The following is a 19,414-nucleotide window of genomic DNA, read 5'->3' as shown; positions in this document are numbered from 1 at the left end:
CCATACAGTTTGATTCTCCCTTGGTCTAAAGTCTACACTAAAGGCCTTAAAAGCGGGGTGCCGCAACAACTAACACGCGGGTACTTGCCTCCCTTATTGGATATGAGACTTTTTGCTTTTGAAGGATGAAAGCCATAGTTCACATTCTCATATTACACCAAAATAAAATCATGCCTACATTTTTAAAGTGAAAAATCCCAGGTAGCTGGTCACCGATGCGTGGCTGTGGCTTCCGGGAGTCCTTCCGTACGGCACTGCTGGCATTTTAAATCCCAAGGTATCTAACCGACGGCCTAAAGGCTTGAACAGAGCCACTCACGTGCATACCGGTGTCCCATTCGGGCACTAAATCCCTGTTATACTCCAGAACTCCCTCAGAGTACGCCTAGGAGCTTGGCCCCGCTCAGGGATGAGCCAGCTATCTGCTTTCAAGGCCTGAGTGGCCGAGTTTCTCCTTCTCCAGGAGCCCACGGGCCAGCAGATCAGGCAGTCACCGGTGAGGCGCGTCCTGCTTTCAGACGCTCACATTATCCGTTGGGGAGCAAAGGTACCAAATCAGGTCTGCCACAGCTGAGAATCCGGCGGTGTTGCTTGCAGCCTGCAACACGCCACGGACGTAACTTTCTGTCTCTCCTAGGATGCGGTATAAGCTGCCAGAAGCAGCTGTGTAACCCCCAGGGCTACAGAAAGCACAGGTAGATCAAAAGTCAGCTCCCCAGTGGTTCAGAAGACTAGACACGATACTAAAAGCGAGTGATTCATCGGATGTAATTTTAGCTACGACGGAAACTTTTTCTATAGCCTAAGTCAGATCACGTATTCTTTCCACTTGGTTATAGCCATCTGCAGTACAGGACCAGCGACGACTATTGCTGTCCTCGCTGATCCAAGGAGGGGCCGCTGAATAATAGAAAAGCTTTTAAGAGACGCAAATGGGTTTTGGGCTCCAACAAAAATTGTTTTACTTTGTATTGGTTTTACAGCAGCTTGTGAAGTACCAACTATGCTAAATGCTGCAGAAACGTGCGACCATGGACAACCCCTGCCTCAGGAACCGAACGGTGTGCAACCTGCCGGCGACGAAAGGTAAGTAGCAATTTCAGAAACAGAACACCAAGCGTGAAAAGATAGGTAGCCACGACAGTTTGGACCCGGTAGCTCTTGGATCACACACTCTTTTCTTGAGAAATACAGCTTCACTTGTTCAGGAAGGCAGGCTGGCGCTGACCCCAAGCTATTGGGTGGGAGAGTCTAAAGAGCCACTTCACTGATTTGCCCTAATAATTTTCGTCTTTTATTTACCAGACAGAAACTAGCTACCTAGTATCAAAAGGTTTTCAAGGCTGCAGGTCCTCAGGTCAGCCAAAGCTTTGACAAAAGCAAAGAGATGAGGCAGGGTGAAGAGGCGCTGTGGGGAACACCTCTGCATCAGACTGCCGCTGATCTGGGATCAGCGATGGCACGCTGGCAACACAGTCACTCCAGCTGCCTCGGCTGAACAAATGCCTGCACCGCAGGTGTCTTGAGGGACAGGCATGAAAACTGAAGGAGAAAATGGAAGGATCCCGAGTGTGCCGCACCCCTCCAAAAAAATCAAATGGGATCCAGAAATAGACACAGACTCGTGTGTAACACCCTCTTTTCAATCTGACTGTGCTCATACATTTTGTTGTTGAGTATAATTAAAAGGCCACACAGGCCCAATCTATTCCTTTAGCAGTGCTGCCGTCAGCCTGAGTTACAAACTCATCTCTTACACGTTTTCCGGCTTTTTCAAAACAGTGAGATTTTGTGGTTACACCTTTAAGTTATAATATCAGTGTTACGTATACACAAATAATCTCTCTATGCTAATTTTTGGGTTGTCTTTCACAATTGCAGGTTAATGCTTTACTTAATTACCAGAATATGCCTGTGCACTCCTAAAATGCCCTGAAAACAACTTTTATGCTCGCTGCATATCAGTGATATATTCTGTGTTTACTTGTAGGCTCTGTATTGGCCTGGGTACAGACCTCCATTCCCCCCCTCCTTCTATAAATTAGAAAAATACGTGAATATTTGATGACATACCCACCCAAGCTAGAGATACATTCGTGGTACAGCTTCCACTGCGAAGAAGCCCTGGCTCCAGCTGCGGTCTTTCGAAAGCATAGTGATGGTTTTCATTCACAACTATTTTTCCGGTATCAGCGATGCATACGGAATACCAATGATGCTCGCTCTCCTGAGTAAATCAGATCAGAGTGTTACTAAAGTATGTTTCCTCCTAATGGGTCAAAACCAGTTAATTTATTCAGTTGAGTGCAAGCTGGGTGAAAGGAACACCTGTTATTTCAAAAATGTCTTCCACACAGATCAATAGGAAATGTTCCACAGTTTAATTACTTTGGGGTCTGGACAAGATCAAGTCTTCTATTACTCTAAGTAAATAATGTCAGTGAGAGCGTATAATTTTAGATTCATAAAATGCTTTCAAACTTTGGCACTAGCCAAATTTATTACTTTTACCTATTTGTAGCAGGAGTGCATTGTGATACGAATTTCCTGGGCACCTCAGACAGTGTCCAGCAGATGCCTCACAGAGTTCCCAGGGCAATGACTAACCAGCAGCTTTACTCATTATGGCAAGATAGAAAACAACAACATTAACTGCATATACACTTTTGTGAATGTCATAGCCTGGGTTATGAAGATTTCCTAGCGATAGTAACAATACCTGAAAGATTAGTCAGCTCCGTGCCACTAAAATATTCCTCATGTCATCTACTGAAGCAGAAATTCATGTGTTCACTACTACGATTCCAAAATATGAGGAAGTAAAACAATACCCGTTTAACAGGTATCAACCCGAAACTTCAGTAAGATGAAGTTAAAAAGAACCAAACTAAGAAAAACAGGTCCTGAAATCCCACGTGAGTTCCTGAACGCAGAGGAGAAGCAAGCATTGTTCCATTATTTAATAAGGAAATTGCAGATCATTTTGCCTGACATCAATGTCAGGAAAACTGATGGAAAGGCTGGTACAGGAAGCAATCAGCGTACAATTAAAGGATGATAGTACAATTAACGCCAGTCAACATAGAAAATGAGTTTTGTCAGGAAAAAAAAGCAACCCTTCCTATTTTCCCATGAGATTGTGAATTAGTTTGATAAAGGAGACTTCCGTAAAATTTCGGTAGGGCTTTGGCTCACGACTTCACAGCATTCTTGATAAAAACCCCAGCAATGTATAATATCATATTAAATGGACCAAATCCATAATGAGTGATCTGAACAAAAATATAAAATTATTGCTGCAAAAAGTTCCCATTTACAAAAAGTTATAGACTGATAAATAATGTGAAGGGCAGGCCATTAATATAGACCAACTAAGATCACTTAGTAAGGTCTGGACTATATTTTAACACAGAGAAGACAAAGTTGTTCATTAAAAGAACAGATAAAACCGGTCTCGTGTCCAAGATGGAAAACGATTTTGTGAAAAGCAGTGACTCTGGAAAGAAAGAAACGGTAATGGCAGACCCAAGCAGAGAGGCATTCTCAGAGCAACGTGTAGGCAAAAGTTATGGTACGAGACGGGGGACAGCGGGTAGGAGTTGTTGGTGTTATCACACCTCTCTGCTTTCAGAGAGCTCATTACTGGGAAAATGTGCTGAAAAAAACATCTCCAGAAAAGCAAGGGCTTTACTGATGATATTTGTGATGACAGGGAGCCTTTGGAAACTCCGATTGTTAGGCTAACGTGTGAGAAGCTTAACAGAGAATTACGGTCTACAACTATAGAAATGGGAGAATAGATGAGACTAATCTATTGGAAAAAATCATAATAGCTTCATACATGCTACTGAAGAGAGAGAAATGTAAAGGAAAACCAGTGGAAATGTTCAGCAGCAAGGAAAACTAACTAACTAACTAGCAACTAACTAACTAACATACCTGGGGACATGTTGGATTTGAATCCCTGTATAAAACCAATAATCTTTCTAAAACCTTGCATTAATGCTGAATTGCTGGGTGAGGTTCCGTGGCCTTTTACTAGGAAAACATGAGGAGACCATCGTCAGAGTCCTGCATTTCAAGCTGCTGTGGATTTCCTTCTTGCTTTCCCCCGTGAGAGTGTTCCCCCACGTTCCGTGCTCCGTTACGCAAATGCTCAGAGCAGAAAAGATTGAGCTGTACGTGCTGCTGCCCACTCTGCCAATGCTGGTCAGAGGCTCAACAGGTTTTGATACGTACCCTGCTGTCTTCCGTAGATACACAATTTATCTGCTGCAAAGCCTTGAGCGAAGCAGCATTACATTTCAGAAACGGGAAAGAAAGAGAATAGCAGAAATCTGCATGGTGGTGGGAAAGATGCCTTTAGCTACGGGGCACGGGGGAAACTCTTTATAACTGTCAATTGAGAATGTAGAGAGAGACTGAAGCTGTGAATTGAATTAAATTCTGGACCCACTGACATGGGTGAAAGCTACTGCACTACTCCAGTGGAGTCGGGGTTCTCCTCCTCACGCATACTCAAGCAGCCCCTAGAGTCCTAAACAGCGCGGTCCAAATTGCAAAGAGATGTACTTGAAAAACACCCGACTAATCTTTGATTTATACACTCCATCACTCAGTCTCCTCCTCCCAACAACCACGATTAGGAAAAAAAGCCTCCTATAATTTGACTTCATCATTATCTGTAAGTCTAAGTACAAAACCAATACTTCGACTCAAAATCACAATTACTAGTAAAAGTACTAATAAGAGCAACTGCTAATTGAAAACAAGTAACCAGCCAGTAGGCGCTAAGAAGTTCTTTAAAAATAAGCTATGTATCATGTAAATGAAAAAAGCGTTTGTTACGCACTTGAGAAGGGCCTGGAGTGAAATCTGGCCTACAGAAGTTGCCGACTTACCTCCTACCTCCTGTTTAAACTCTGCCAAACTCTACGTATCCATTAAAAGAAAGAACAGGTTGATCACAGCTTCAATTTTCAATGTGTCAGAAGTCCAGAAAGGTCTGCTCAATGCAACTGGAAATGGACACCCACGTAGTACATGGGTGCACAGTGGGCGCACTGCAATCAAATGGGACTGTAGACCATTTGAACCGGTCAATGCACTGCATTTGTTGGTATTCCCCATGATACGCCCGTGGCGTCACCTCCCTTCTCCAGATCAGGGCTGTGTCTGCATGTTCACTGGAGTTGTGCTTCTGGCACGCAGGTGCCAGAAGATGTAGCTAGCTAAACCAGTAATGATGCTGAGAAGTCCACCTACAGTTTCACCTACCTGCGTCACACCCCACCGCTGCCCAGACCCGTGCCCTTCAGCAAATTTGCCCTAAGCTTGGCGAGGCCGAGTACACTTTGGAGGACAGGCATAGAATTCAAAATAATCTTGATAAATTGGAGAAATGGACTGCAAGCACAGGATGAAATTAAAAAGATTCGTATGTACAAATACAGAAGTAAGCAGGTGCCCAGGCAACGCCTGACTACACAGCCAGTCTTTAGAAAAAGGGAACAGAGAGCAGAGTCGGTCACCACAGGTCGAGAGTATCAGGCCGTTGCTGAGAAGGCGTAGCCAAGGGTGACAGTATTAGCATGAATAACGCCTGCAAGGTACCCAAAATATCCCTTCCGCTTCATTTAGTATTGGTGTGTGTTCAACTGGATTACTCGATCCTCCCGTGGTGAGACACCGCAGGAATGGTAGAGACGAGCTGGGAAATGTCCGAAGTGAAAAAGAATGATCAGAGGGCTGGAAAAGATGATGTTCAAGGAAGGATGGGAAGATGTGGCACTCCTTAGCTTAATGGAGAGAAAGCTGAGAAAGACAGACAGACACTTGGTAACAGTCTTCAAATTTGTCCTGAGACTTCCAATAGAAAGTAGAAAAGGATAAAATTTGAGCATACTGGTCAGCTGACAGATTAAATACTAATACGTTAAACTCAAATTCTAAATTACATTCTACAGGAGATGAAGTTGGACAGTATTTTCCAGACAAATGTCTGTGTATTACAAACAACTTCGAGAAGCTGCTGCTTTCCTGAGGTTAACAATAATTTCGCGTGGTGCTTTGATTGACGCAAATGCTCAATCGCATTCAAATCAAAATAGGAGGAAGCTACTATTTTACATGGCTTCCCGTAGGACATATGCAACATTATCCCGGAGGAGAAGGCAGGTTATGCAATGAGTGAGCAGCTCCGCGTAGCTATGTTTGTTTGGGAAGCATTTCCAGTAATTATTTGGAAGGGACTGAGAGAATTACCTGATAAGACATTCTCATGATTTAGTATTTTCATCGCTGAAGTAACAATTAGATTTTAAATGAATGGGATTTTGGTTGCTACTTCGCTCTCTTTATGCAACTGACATAATGGAAGGGAAATGGAAACTGGCTTTACTAATATCAGGATTCTTCCACTGGGTGTGTGTTTGCGTGTGTGCGTAGAGGAGCTGGCTAATAAAGAAGTGGAATAGTTTCCTCTACCTTATCATATTCTAGCCTCACTGGCAATATAGTACAGCCCTAAACTTGTTTTAGGAGCCAAAATGGACCAACTGTTTTCCAGATTTAAGCGACGGTAGACAGACAGCCAATTCCCACTCCTTAGCAAAGCTAAATGCTGCTCCAGTTCATCTCATGAGTAAGTCAGACAAATAAGTCAACTACGGTGACATTTGAAACCTTATTTTCTTCTCTTTTAAAAGGAAATGATACAGAAATAAATTACTTTCAGATAAGTTTAAATAAATACAGAGTTATTTGAACATAAAATAATACATAAATACTTCTCTGATGACATACTTCCGTATTCTTACTAATTATCGTGAGCTAGCAGCATTTCTAATTCATGTGCCGCGGACATACAAAAAAACCCCCCACCTTTCTTATCTCCTCACATGACAGTATTCGCAAAACTTACAAACTGAATACTTCAGCTAAAAAGCTTTTCCATCAACCGGTCCTGCTATAGAAGGGCCTACTGCTGGAAAAGCACCCTGGCTTCCATGCTGAGCTCTCGAGCGTACTGCTTGGCCACAACCAGCTTTTAAACGTGAACAGGTCGTATTTATTTGTATGTCGTTACTGCAAGTGCTTTTCAGGTTTATAGCTACCGCACATCAATGCTGTCATCTGAGTTCCGGAGACAAACTGGAAAGCTGGGTGTGAGCTGAGATACACGGAGCTTTTTCAGAGCGCTCTGGAAGCCAAAATTATGGAAGACTTTTTCCACTTTTACCATTCACTTCTTTGTTATGCTTGGCCTTCATCCCCTCCTGTCACCTTAAAAATGAAAACAGCATGTTCATTATTATTCATGGAAATTCATCGGATACGGAGAAAGTAGCCCTTTTTTCCCCTAACTGTTCCATTTCTATTTCTTTTGGGAAAGACTGTGCTATTCTTTGCTTGGGTAGCAATCTTTTGAACCGCGGCTTTGCCAGTGAATTCACAGGAAGATAATCATTTGCATTGGCTTTACCGATTCTTACATGTAGGCTCAGTAACGGCGTGAGTGCCAACCCCGAGCAAAGCCGTGCCCGGCCTCCCCCTGCTTTGGTACGCTGTCGGACAGACACTGCCCCAGCCTGGGCACCCCGCCACAGCAGAGGCGGCTTCACCCAAGAGGCGGCTTCACAGCAGAGGCGGCTTCACCCAAGGGCACCTTCGCTCGTGGCACGAAGCGCAGGGATGCTGCACGCTCCTCAGCTGGCCTCATGTTTAATATTACGTGTTTACAGCCCTCAGTACAATATCTGTTCTTGACTGGGGCTTACTGGATGTTACTACAGTATAAATGCTTATTTCTATTAGTGCTACTCCTAATTACATGAAATGAGATGCTATGTATTGCAGCTGACGTAATTTCATTGACCATTACCTTGTTATTCTCCTACGAGACAGACAGAAAATCCCATCTTACTTTTTAAATACCTGTAATTAAACTATATATTTCTATTAATCCTTTTGTAAACAAACTCTTTCTGCCTCTTTACAGAAAAGATATTTCCATGTGTTTGGTCATTCTTGTTTTTCCTGTCTAGATCACCTCTGATAAGTCTGCACTTGCTTTTTGGGATGGGATGAGCAGTGCTACGATCAATATTCCATACAGGACCATTCAGGGAATGGCCTTTCAGATATTTATGAAGTCTGCATTTTATAATTGTACGTTTTACATTTCTGCTGTACTTCTATGGCATTCTAACATAGCGATATTTTGCGAAAGCTTTGCCTAGCTTAGAAGCTTTTATTGCTATGTCTACTGTAGCCTCAAAACCCTTTTCCTGAAATGAAATGGTTAATTTAGGAATCTGAGAGTTACATGACGGGCGTATGTTCTTTTTTCTAACATACTGCATTTTCCAGGTTTTGACACTGAACATCAGCTTCATTTATTGCCATGTTGTCTGTCGATGCACTTTGCTTGGTAATTCCGTATTTCCCTGCTGAAAGATTTCTCTCTGCCTCGCACAGTGGCTTGACTCTTGCAGCATGTCTTCGCTGGTTTATACTTTATCTTCATATTTGCTTTTTGGTCACCGTGCACATTTCTCCCGAGATTCCTTTTATAAGAGAGCAATGTTCATGCACAACTTCCCTTGCTGTGTGTCTCATATTACACACAAACTCTTATAGCCAAAGGACACATATGTCCAAGTGAGTGCTATGCACAGATGTGACACAAAGCCGCAGAAAACGTTTCCCCCAAGCTCACGGACAGGCTCTTAAGCCCTTTGCTGTGAAGTTCCTGCTGCCGCCCCTTCCCCGGCTGCAGAATCCCACCCCCTCTGTAAGTCGAGTCTTTATAAGCACTGCAAGAAAAATGCTAAGGCGTGCAGGGATGTCTGCTCTATGTGAAGCGTGCTGCCTTGCATAGGCTGAAAGGGGTTTAAGAGTAGCAGAAAACATTTTAGATTATATTTCTCAACTGATTACACAGGAACCAGTGATTTAAAGAATCTGTATATGCCTTTCCCTGGAAACATGCTGCTCTTTGTTATTCGTATCTTACCTTCAAAGATACTGCATGCGACGACACGGGAAACCATACATGTGCATCACACTTTGTGCAAGGTCTGTTGTGAATGCCGATGATAAATTATTATAAATGTGTGCGCATGCATATCTCAGAATGGAACTACAATACGTGAAAGTGATGCTCAGCATTAACCAAGATTTCAAGCCTGGCTGTCTAATATCAGAGAAAGTAGGAGCTGTGAGTCTGGAGCATCTTCAAAGCCAGGCTGTGCTTATCAAATGTCTAAAAGAGACCTGAAAGCCTCACTGTAGGCACGAAGGATTGAAAAGCCGGGGCTTTAGTACTCATATTCAGGCTGAGGTCTATCGAAGCTCATATATTGACACCCAGCAGTGAAATACTCCGAAATTACATCCCGTTTACCACTTTTTCGAAGCAGGCTGGAACAGGCCACGCCTTGAAAAGAAAATACCTGTGAAGTGGGGGCAGGAGACAAAATATCCCTCTGCCAGACTCCGGGAGAACCATTTACTTTTTCATCGCTTTTCTGGTTTTTTTTTTTTTGTTTTTTTTTTCTTTCCCCGGCCCCGTGGGGACCTCCTGGGCCAACGGCTCCGGCTCAGCCTCGGCGCAAAGAACCGTCAGCCCCGGCCGGCGGACACAAACGCCTCCTTCTGCCTCCCCGGGCATCGCCGGGGCCGGGGGGGCTCCCGCCGGTGCCGGGCGGGGCGGGGCGGGGCGGGGCCGGGGCGCGGCACCCCCCGGGGCGCTGCGGGGCCGGGGCGGAGGTGGAGCCGGCTGCCCGCTGCGGGACGGGCCGGGGATGCGCTGAGGTGCCGCCGGCGCGGCGCTGGGGCCGGACCCCGCCGCCCTCACACCCGGCAGCGGGGCGAAGGCGGGGGGGGTGTGTGTGTGTGGGGGGGGGAAGCCGGGGCCACCGGCAGCAGGAGAAGGAGTGGGGGGGGGGGAGTCAGCGGCAACGAGAGCGGCGGCGGGAGCGGCGGCGCGGAGCATGGAGCGCAGCTGCCCCCCCCCGCCGGAGCAGGAAGCGGTGGAAGCGTGGCTGGACGATCACGGCGACTTCACCCGCTCTTACTTTGTTAGGAAAGCTACGAGGTAAGACGGGAGCGGCGGCGGACAGAGGCAGATCCTCTCTTCCCAGCGAAAGCTCGCTCTTCCACGTCCCTTCGCTGCCTCCAAAGAAAATAAATATATATATACATATATATATATACAGAAAAAGCGATCCCCTGCCCCCGCCCCGAAAGAGCGCAAACTGAAACCAAGCGCAGCAGCTGCCCCGCAGCGCACACGCTGCTCCGCCGAGCGCCGGGGGCTTTCCCCGGCCCCCCACCCCCGGCTCTGGCGCTGGCTGCTGGATGGAGCTGCCCCAGCCCAGGGCTTTTACGTCTTCATTTTCCCTTCTCCCGGGTTTAAAAGAGACAGAGCCAACTTCTCGCGAGTAGCTAGCGATGTGTTTTTTCCCTGCCCCGCGAACTAGATAGAGATACATCGAAGCCCCAGATAACATCTACTCTCTCCGGGGGGGCGGGTCCCGTCGTTACTTAGGATAATCTCAAAACAAAGCGCCGCTCTTGAAGGGCTCGGTCGCCCCGTGGGCTTGTCGCTTTCCGACGTGCCGGCGGCCACCGGCGGGGTTAAGGGGAGCTGAAGCCGCCGGTGGCGGGTGTGAGGCCAGAGCTCCGCCCGAGGAGGGGCCGCGGGGCTCCGGCCGGCGGGACGAGCGCCTCGGGGTGCCCCGGCGGCAGCGGGGGGGAAGGGGGGGTCCGCGGGGAGCGGGGCCGCCCCCCCGGCAGGGGGCAGCCTCCCCGGCCCGGCGGCGCTCGGCTCGGCCCCGCGGGGAGCGGGCTCTTGCGAGGCACCTCATGCGAAGACCTGAAGAGCTCCCCCGGGCTTCGCTGCCCTCCCCGGCTGGACATGCTGCCTTTTGGAGACAAGACGAGGTATTTGCTCACCGTTGTCACACTTCAGGAGCGGGACTTCCAAGTTGAAACCGAGGAAATACGGCTATTTTTAGCAGCGGAGTCAGGTTTCCATGTTGAATATTTTCCGATAAACAAAGCGGCGGGGATGCAGAGCGCAGCCGATCTGCGACTCCCACGGTATATCCTGGTGGAGAGAGCGCTCGGGGTAGCGACTCCCGCGCTCTTGCTCCTCGGACGCTGCCGCTCGGCACCATCTGCTCCCCGCTGCCGCCGCGCTCCTCTTTGCCGAGTCCCCGGGCAGGGATGGATGCCTTCTGACCCGGGCTTTGCTGCTGCTCCTCTCTGCATGGGATGGGGCGGTAAGAAGAGAAATCCCCATTAATAATTGATTCGCTGCAAGCTAGAAAGCTTCAGGGGTCACCTGCTTGCTTGTGACCATCTGTCGTGCGGTCCTCTTTCTTCTGCTGCTTCTTCCTTAGGGTCATTGAACGGAAAAATAATAAAATGCCTTTTTTAAAGTTTTAAATGTTGATTTTTATTTTTTTTAAAGGCTGTGCATAGGTGTAGGACGCAGAGATGGAAGTAGTTAACCTTGATATTCTCCGGAACGCTAGTGCATGGTCTGGAACTGAAGGGTAGCTTGTTTGCCCAGGAAATAGGGTTTTAGCAGCTTTGAGAAGTAGCATTTTATTAGTTCAGCCTGTCACACTTCCTTTGGAAGCTGGAAGTCGTATTGAACAAATAGGAATGTTAATTAAATAGTAACCGCTGTGTCAGATTTGTTTTCCCCATGGAGAGGTTTGGTTAGTCTTTTTTTTTTTTTTTTTTTTTTTTTTAATGCTGAGACACAGTTTTGTGTTTGTGTGGGTCTGACAGAGGCAGCAGTTCACATAATACAATTCAGTCGCGTCTCCGTGACGGCAATGCCTCTGCCTTCAGAGAGAGTTTTGCGGAAAAACTGTTGACTTTGAGTTCTTGCTTGGCAACAATCCTGTGATGTTTTTGAAGTGATGGAAACATTGTGTTTGTCTCAAAACTCTCTTCTCCCCTGTCTTGCATAGAATGGGGTTTTTGTCCTTGCTGTGTACGGACAAAACTATAATGATATAATAAGGAATACCGCTCTTATATGTAAGTTTGCACTTGAAAGGACAAATGATGAGTTATTTGACTGTCTGTCGGTTCAAATTTTTTTTTCACTAAAGTGATATCCTGTCGTCGCGGTAAAGCTGAGCAGTTTAAAAGAACTGATGTACTTTGTAAAAAGGTTGAATGTTCTACGTTGTAGTGTTATTGACAGCTTGAAAAGAGAAAACCCCTAAAATTTAATGCCGTGCTCTTTTTAGTTGAGTCTTTGTCCGACAGCAATACATTGAACAAAGACTATGCTGTTAATGTTTTGTTACTGAGCATTATATTTACTCTGTCAAGTAAAGCAGTGTTCCTTGAACTAGTTTCAACTATGTTCTAATCTTAATTTACTGCTTCTCATTTCTTGTGTTGCTTCATAATATGCCAAAGTACTCACAGGTCCTAAAAGCGATAGACCAAGAAGTTCGTTAATGTGGTATCTTGCGGAGCAGAGAGGCATATTCTGCTTCACGTGGCGAGGCACAATTGCTAATGGATAGTTTCTGTATCTGTTTCTCAAATATTTATACACAGGAACAGGAAAATATCACCAGCTCAACCAGTTATTATGGAGTAATACAAGCCCTCTCCATTGATAATAATGAGCTTTGAACCAGAACCTAATTTAGCAGTTTTATGATAGGTAGTAAATAATTTATGTTTTTTTTTCTCTGCAATTAATCAATTCCCCTAGTGTTTTATACAGTAGTTCATCTGGTAATTCCCACAAGAAATGTTTTAATTAGCTGTCTAAATAATACTTACAGATGCTTTGTGTGGTCTTATGCCTGCAGATTTGTTTTGTTGTGTTTTTTATATTTTGTGAGTCACATCATCTCCTTTAGAGAGATGATGAATAGTTGCCTCTTGTTCCATTTTGCGTAGATCAGTTTGATATTACTATCTGCTCTCACGGTTTACATAAAAATTATATTTTCTGGCAAGGTGGCACTTTAAAAGAAAATGTCTTTTTATCCACAATTAGTTTGTATTAACTACTGTTCATAACGAGATAACTGTTAAGAGTCACTAAGCTCCCCAGTCCATATTCTGGATTCTGGGGGAGAAGGGCGGTGGGTCATCTGCCTTAACAAATTTGCACCTGCTTTCCTCCTCTCCCTGAAAACGCGTATACAAACGGCTTACACCTTGTATTTTGATCCTGCAATGCCTCAAGGCTGATAGCGTTTCCAGGCAGGCCGCATTACTGCCTTCCTCAAGTCTTTGATGGCTCGCCAGACTGGCACTCTGCGATAAAGCGAGGTCTATCGACTTCCACCTGTGCAGCGCAAGGTCGCAATCCTACGAGCACGTAATGCAGGTGACTGGCTATAAATTGCTCTCTCCTTCGAGTATGTGAATAAACTGTGATCCCCGGAGGAGGAAGCTACAGAACCGGTTATTTTTTACCTTATTTTGTACCAGGGAGAAAAGCGGTATGCAGAGGTAATATGAGTAGCTATTACCCACCAAGCGTTGTTGCAGTACGATCAAAGTGCAGAACAACAAAGGGGAAGTGTGTCACCAGCACGCCCGGTGACGACAATTTGGTTCACTTAGTGATGCGGCGTGACGGCTGTCGATCCTTCTGGCTGGAGAGTTTGTTACTGCACACTAACGGGTCCAAGAGTTTCTAAATGCCTAGCTCCTACTAAATTTAAGCTATTTATTTTATTCCTTTTTTTTTTTTCAGCTCCTCTTGTTATTTTTCCCCTTTCGAAGTTTTCGAGCTGCCTATCATGTTCTGGCTTCCCAGAACGCAGAAAGGTTTTGAAGTAAAATTATTCTTCTTTTAGATTGTGTCTTATGTTTACCCACAGCGGTGTTAAAGGCTCTTTGTAGCTGCTGCTACAAAGACAATTGTTGTCACCAGATGTTACAAGGGCATAATACGCAGCCTTTTTTGTCAAAAAACTGTACTGCGTTTACGGCTGAATTCGTTGCCCTTTTTGTCTTCCTGAAGTTTTATCTTTTTATGTTCCTTTAAAAAAAAAATAAAAATAAATCCATGCATCGTCATGTTCAAACATCATACTTATTTTAACCCCCTACGGAATACTGATGTATTTCAAACTTCCTGTTTGTCCCTGCTCTTAAAAATACGGGAGTGATTCTCTCTCAGTGCTCTCTGCGATCAGCAACAAGAGACTGCCAAAAGAGCCAACGTAAAAATTCTCCTCTCAGTCAGAGGCAACTGCATTGTTCCAGGCAGTTTTTATCCACTTTCCTAAATGTATGGCATAATAAATGCAAATTACTAGCCCAAGTCTTGTATGCCTTTCGCTGGGAATAAGATTATTTTGTTATAAATACATCTTGGCTTATTAGCAGGGTTGGGAAATATTTACAAATGAATTAAGGTGGGGTTGTATTTGGAAAAATAAATGAACTTAACAGCGTGGTACTTCATAGCGCTTCACTGAGGATTCCAGAAGTGGCACTTGCTGGGAAACTGTACTTTGCTGGAATTCGGAGATTGCACAACTTGAGTATATCGATTACATTTATTGCTTTGAAAAACCTCAAGTCCAGTTGTTTGGGTTTTTTTTCTCCTTGATGGCTGGTGGACAATCGGTTCGTAATGTGCTGCCTGCACTACTAAATTACTTAGGACATTTGCCTTCTCCTCTGTGTCTAGAGGGCTTTTAAAAATGTCTTTCATTTTGAGCCGGCTATTTGGCGTTTAATCTCATAAATATTATACGTCATATGCATTATGTCATCGTTTTGTTTGGTAATACACGTGTGCTTAAGTTTTTCCAATTGAAAGGAAATTAATTTTTGGAACAAGCGTATGAAAATTCAGATTTTCAAAGACAGAGCTAGTGAAGATTCTCTGCACTGAAACGTGCTTTGGCCTGTGGTTTTTTTCTTTAAAAGATATTACTGACATACAGGAAAACAATAATCCTAAAAATATACAGGTTATGAGCCGTACTCATCCCTAACACGACCTCGCAAAGTAGGCAGTGGGTTTTAAACTTCTGTGATTGAAGGACCCCAAGAGTTTTCCAGCGGAGGCCGGGCATCCCAGGCAAGTTGTTCGATTATGCCGCCAGGGGACTGGCTGTTCGGGGTTCCCCGGTACGAAGCATTTACAAGAGGACTGCAGCCCCACCGATTCTTCGGACTATGGCTGGAAAACCACAGGAAGTAGTGGTGTTAAGACAAGGATCAGAATATTTTCTCCCACTTACTTGGTTTTATTAGGTGTTTACAGAGCTTTTCTGAAAATGAAGTACAGCAAAAAAAAATGGATTTCTATGAAATCTTGGAAAGTTTTGTTGTTGGTCTAACGGTTTCTGTAGTTGTCCCACTTATAAATAACGTATCCATATCCTTATGCCTTTTTTGATAACTGCAAAGTATTAAGACCATCCCGAAATATTTTAAGCTCCCGATTTGAAAAGCACTCAGGAAGGTAAGGAATGTCACCCACGCTCCTGAAGTTGTAAATGTGATTAAGTATTTCTGGCATTTATTCTTGGAAATAAAGCTAGGTGTGTGCCAGAGTATTTTGGAAACAATATCTAAACCAGCAATGACTGTAGACTGAAGAAACTGTCATTTGAGAAACGATAAGAAATCACTTACTAGAAATTTACAGCTTTAATTGCCAAAAAGCTATAACCTGAAGTCCTACGCAGGATCGTTGGTGGGAAGATAAACTAGTCAGCAGATAGCACTGAGCAGCTACAAGGAGAATGTGCCTTCACCGTGTACCATTTGCCCTCGGTCACAAAGAAACAAACGGGCAGGCGTAATACATTAATTAAAATACAACTGGTAAACCTAAGCGGACAGGGAGAAAATAAGATGGGGTGAAGTACTTTAACAGTCAACATCTATTTTTGCCTTCTTTTGTTTCAGGGTAACTTTATTACCATATTACAGTACTTCTGATAACGCCAATAGGCATTTGAAATCTCATTTCCATTTTTTTTGCTCTTACTTGGAAGACTTTAGAGAAGAGGGTCCAATTTCTGGCAACTGGGAAGAAAAGCGGAGCTGAGGCATCCGTTGCCTCTGTGGGAGACAAGGAAGTTAGACACCTTTCAGTTCTAAACTGTAGAAGTTTGTGCAAGTTTTGTGTTGGGCATCTGTGGAAGAATCATCAAATGAGGCAGAAATTCATGTCTTCCTACCGGATTAGGAGAAAGACTACGCATCTAAAATAAATATACCGGTCAGTCTGATTTTGAAGCTGACGTGAGACTTCCATAGCGTGCAGACATTGCGCTAGCTCTCTGCACAAGGATAAAACTCAGGACACGTCACCTCCCGAGTCTTTAGATCAAAGAACGTACATCATAGCCTATGTTCATGCTTAGTTGAATGGTAGGTTAAAGGTGAGTTGCGTGGGAATATACGACCCAGACGAAGAGTTACAACCAGTGGAACTGTAGCCAAAACATTCTTGACCTGAACTAACGCTACCACCTGTTTTAATTTTCATCATTGAAGAGGAAGCATTTTGCTTTTTTCATGAATAAATATAATTAATACAATGACAGAATACAAGTCTTTCTCTTCGCTACTGGCAAAGAAACATACATAAATTTACATGGTGTGCTTTCTCATTTATATGATTTACTTGAAGAAAATTAAAAAAAAGGCATCAAATACAAAAGGAACTATTTACAAAGTGCCAGAAGAGATGCCCTACTCAAATGGCCCTTGTGAATAACTCAATGGTTGTGATTTCACATTAGGTCTGGCACTGAAAATACAGCCACAAAATATATTTGCTTAGTAAAAGATATATATTTTTCCCATTTATTTGTGCATTATGGTGAACTCAGCCCAGCACAGAGAGCCATCCCAAAGCCTCTGCAACACTCAAGTCCTACTTAATCCCTATTTTAGGAATTCAAGTGGAACTGAAGTGCTACCTATGACTTATGTGAGGTCTCCAGGCAGGTGCGAACTTAACTTTTAATCCATCTTTCACTAAAGTCACTGTCATCGTCCTATTTCTTTCCACAACAAAATCATGAGGTACACGATTATTTTTAATCTTTTTCAGCTTGGAATAAGAAGTGAACGTTTGGAGGAGAAATAACGGTCATGGTTTAGAATTTGACCTTCAGTCCTTGAGGATTTATTCTGTCTGTCTTCATACTGTGAATAGAAAGTGCCTTCTAGGGAGGAAAGCTTTCTCGTGAAAAATTAAGCTTGCAGTTTGGTTGCTAAAGAAATAGCCAAGACTAGCCTGGTAGTGTTAGCCCGCTGTTTTGAGTAGAATCATAGAACGGTTTGGGCTGGAAGGGACCTTAAAGATCATCTAGTCCCAACCCCCCTGCCCTGGGCAGGGACACTTTTGCTTCAAATAACGAAGCAACCTCTGCCTCCCATTTTAAAAAATAATGCGACAAAAAATAATTAGACAAGATTTAAATTATTTCATAGTTCTGAAAAGTTGTTACTTCACTCTTTCATAAGCATGGTTTGAATCAAGAATTAGAGTTCTTAATTTAGATCTATATTCAAACAGAAGTCAGTCGGGCCACTTAACGTGTTTAACGTTAAATGTATGCTTGTATATTTGCCTATGTCATGCCAAAAAACTGGCACCAACTTTAAGTCATGCTTTGTCTTCAAAAACTGTTTGCCTACCGCTGTTCGAAATAGCAGCTGTTGTAACTATAATTGGAAAGTGTTTAAGGAAAAACTATAGTCTTTGTCAATCTCTTTTTTTAGTTACTTTGAAAACATTTCTTTTACAGCCAGTTTACTGTTTCCATCTAATGAGGCCTTATACAGTTTATTTAAACCTTTCCATGGCCAGAAAGGAGACAAAACCACTTAGAATGTGATTGTGAAACAGGAAGTACGGGAAAGAAAATGGGCAGGCAAGTGTAATATCCAAGCGACTTTGACTTTCACACTCCTTTGTTAAAACTGAATAGTTTTCGAGTTGTTGCTCATGCTTTAAATGATTCCTATGTCTAAATTATGTCAAGATGCGTGAGAGAAATTTGAAGACATCTAGTGGTTATTTTAAGGAAAGCAATTGAGAAAACGGTTACAAAGCTTGGCTTGAAACATTGTTGACTTCAACCGTAGCAGGATTAAGCCACAGGAGTTCAGCTACTTGAAAGCTGGCATTCTCTAATAGGCACGTTTGGATTGAATCCCTCTCCTCATGTGTCTTATCAGTAACCGCTGGTTTGAATCAAAAATGAGCAGAACAGTCCACGCAACTACTGAAACATTACGCATTGTCTATATGAAAGATTTATAAGCAACAGAGGAAATGGGGAATTATTTGTTGTTTCAGTGGAAGCTACTCATCAGTCAGTGCTGTTATGGTACAGTCATAATTACGCATTGTTTGTGCAGGATAATTAAGATGCAGTAGACTATCATTGTTGCGTCTCAGTATTACTTTTGTGCTCTGTTTTGGCACATTTTGTCCAAAGATACCAAGTACTTGCTGAATGGTCACATTGGTATGGTCTTACATATGTCGCATGGTTACATGTGTGAGCAAGACAATTAGAGTTCGGCTGTTACTCCTTAAACGTCTTCAGCGGGTTTGGGGTTTTTTTGAGAAGTGTGCTGTGTATTTTGAAGGTAATCACAATGAAGCAAAGCTGAGCACAATAAATTATTTACTATCCGCAGCGTACGAGTAGAATAGTAATTAGTGTTAGGTCAGCATGGTTTGATACGTACAGCACAGGACATAAAGCAAGTTTCTCTTCAGGTCTTAGACCTGAGGTTGTCTTCAGGTCTGCTCGCGCACTTCCGCAGGACCTGGCTCAAGCCACGTTGCTTCCTTGTGCCTGTGTTTCCTCACCCAGTGATTTGCTATTTTTGTTGCCTATTCCTATTGAAAACTTCTTGCTTTAGGGACAGGTCTACGTTCTGTACGGTGTTTAACAAATCAGGGCCAAAGAGTCTCAATTCCTCTGAAGTTCCTGAGTTCTCGTGTAATGCAGATAACGCGTACTTGTATACAAGTGATTATAGAGGGGAGGATCACGCAATCGTTTCTTTCTTTTCTTCAAATGTTTTACCTGCCATTGTATTTTCATCCCCTTCTCATCCCTGTCTCTGCAAAATTCCTCTCCAATTTTGTTATCTGCCGATGAGGTTACCAGCCAAATTCAGCAGTCGCTATTGTCGTGCTCCTTTGGAATTGTCTTTTATAGAGAAAAGACTGGATTTGGCTAATAGAAGTGAGTGAAAAACGGTTACTTCACATTCGACTATTCCTGTTTATGAACTCTGGGATAAATGACAGCTTTCTCGAGCAGAGGCTCATGTACCGTGGTGAGGGATCATAGTGCAGTAAAGGATGCGTGCGGCTCACGAGGAAGGGATGCTGACGTGTGTAACTCCTCAGCAT

The 19,414-nt window shown here is 43.8% G+C and overlaps 1 protein-coding gene across 6 annotated transcripts in view; it reads left to right on the top strand.

Annotated features, from left to right (window-relative positions):
• Positions 1 to 19,414, top strand: part of PDE5A (phosphodiesterase 5A) — a 128,620-nt gene that overhangs the window by 57,475 nt on the left and 51,731 nt on the right. For 2 of the 6 annotated variants that reach the window (XM_054202116.1, XM_054202115.1), the window contains one exon: positions 984 to 1,086. In XM_054202116.1, coding sequence (XP_054058091.1) covers positions 1,004 to 1,086 — 83 coding nt within the window. In that variant the 5' untranslated portion in view covers positions 984 to 1,003. Of the gene's footprint in view, positions 1 to 983; positions 1,087 to 9,971; positions 10,100 to 10,330; positions 10,948 to 11,080; positions 11,289 to 19,414 lie in introns of those variants that run through there. The other 4 variants (XM_054202114.1, XM_054202113.1, XM_054202117.1 and 1 more) reach the window with 3 other exon arrangements.

This window comes from Rissa tridactyla, chromosome 5 (assembly GCF_028500815.1).
Source record: "Rissa tridactyla isolate bRisTri1 chromosome 5, bRisTri1.patW.cur.20221130, whole genome shotgun sequence".
Classification (NCBI taxonomy): domain Eukaryota; kingdom Metazoa; phylum Chordata; class Aves; order Charadriiformes; family Laridae; genus Rissa; species Rissa tridactyla.
This window is presented reverse-complemented; position numbering and strand designations above follow the sequence as displayed.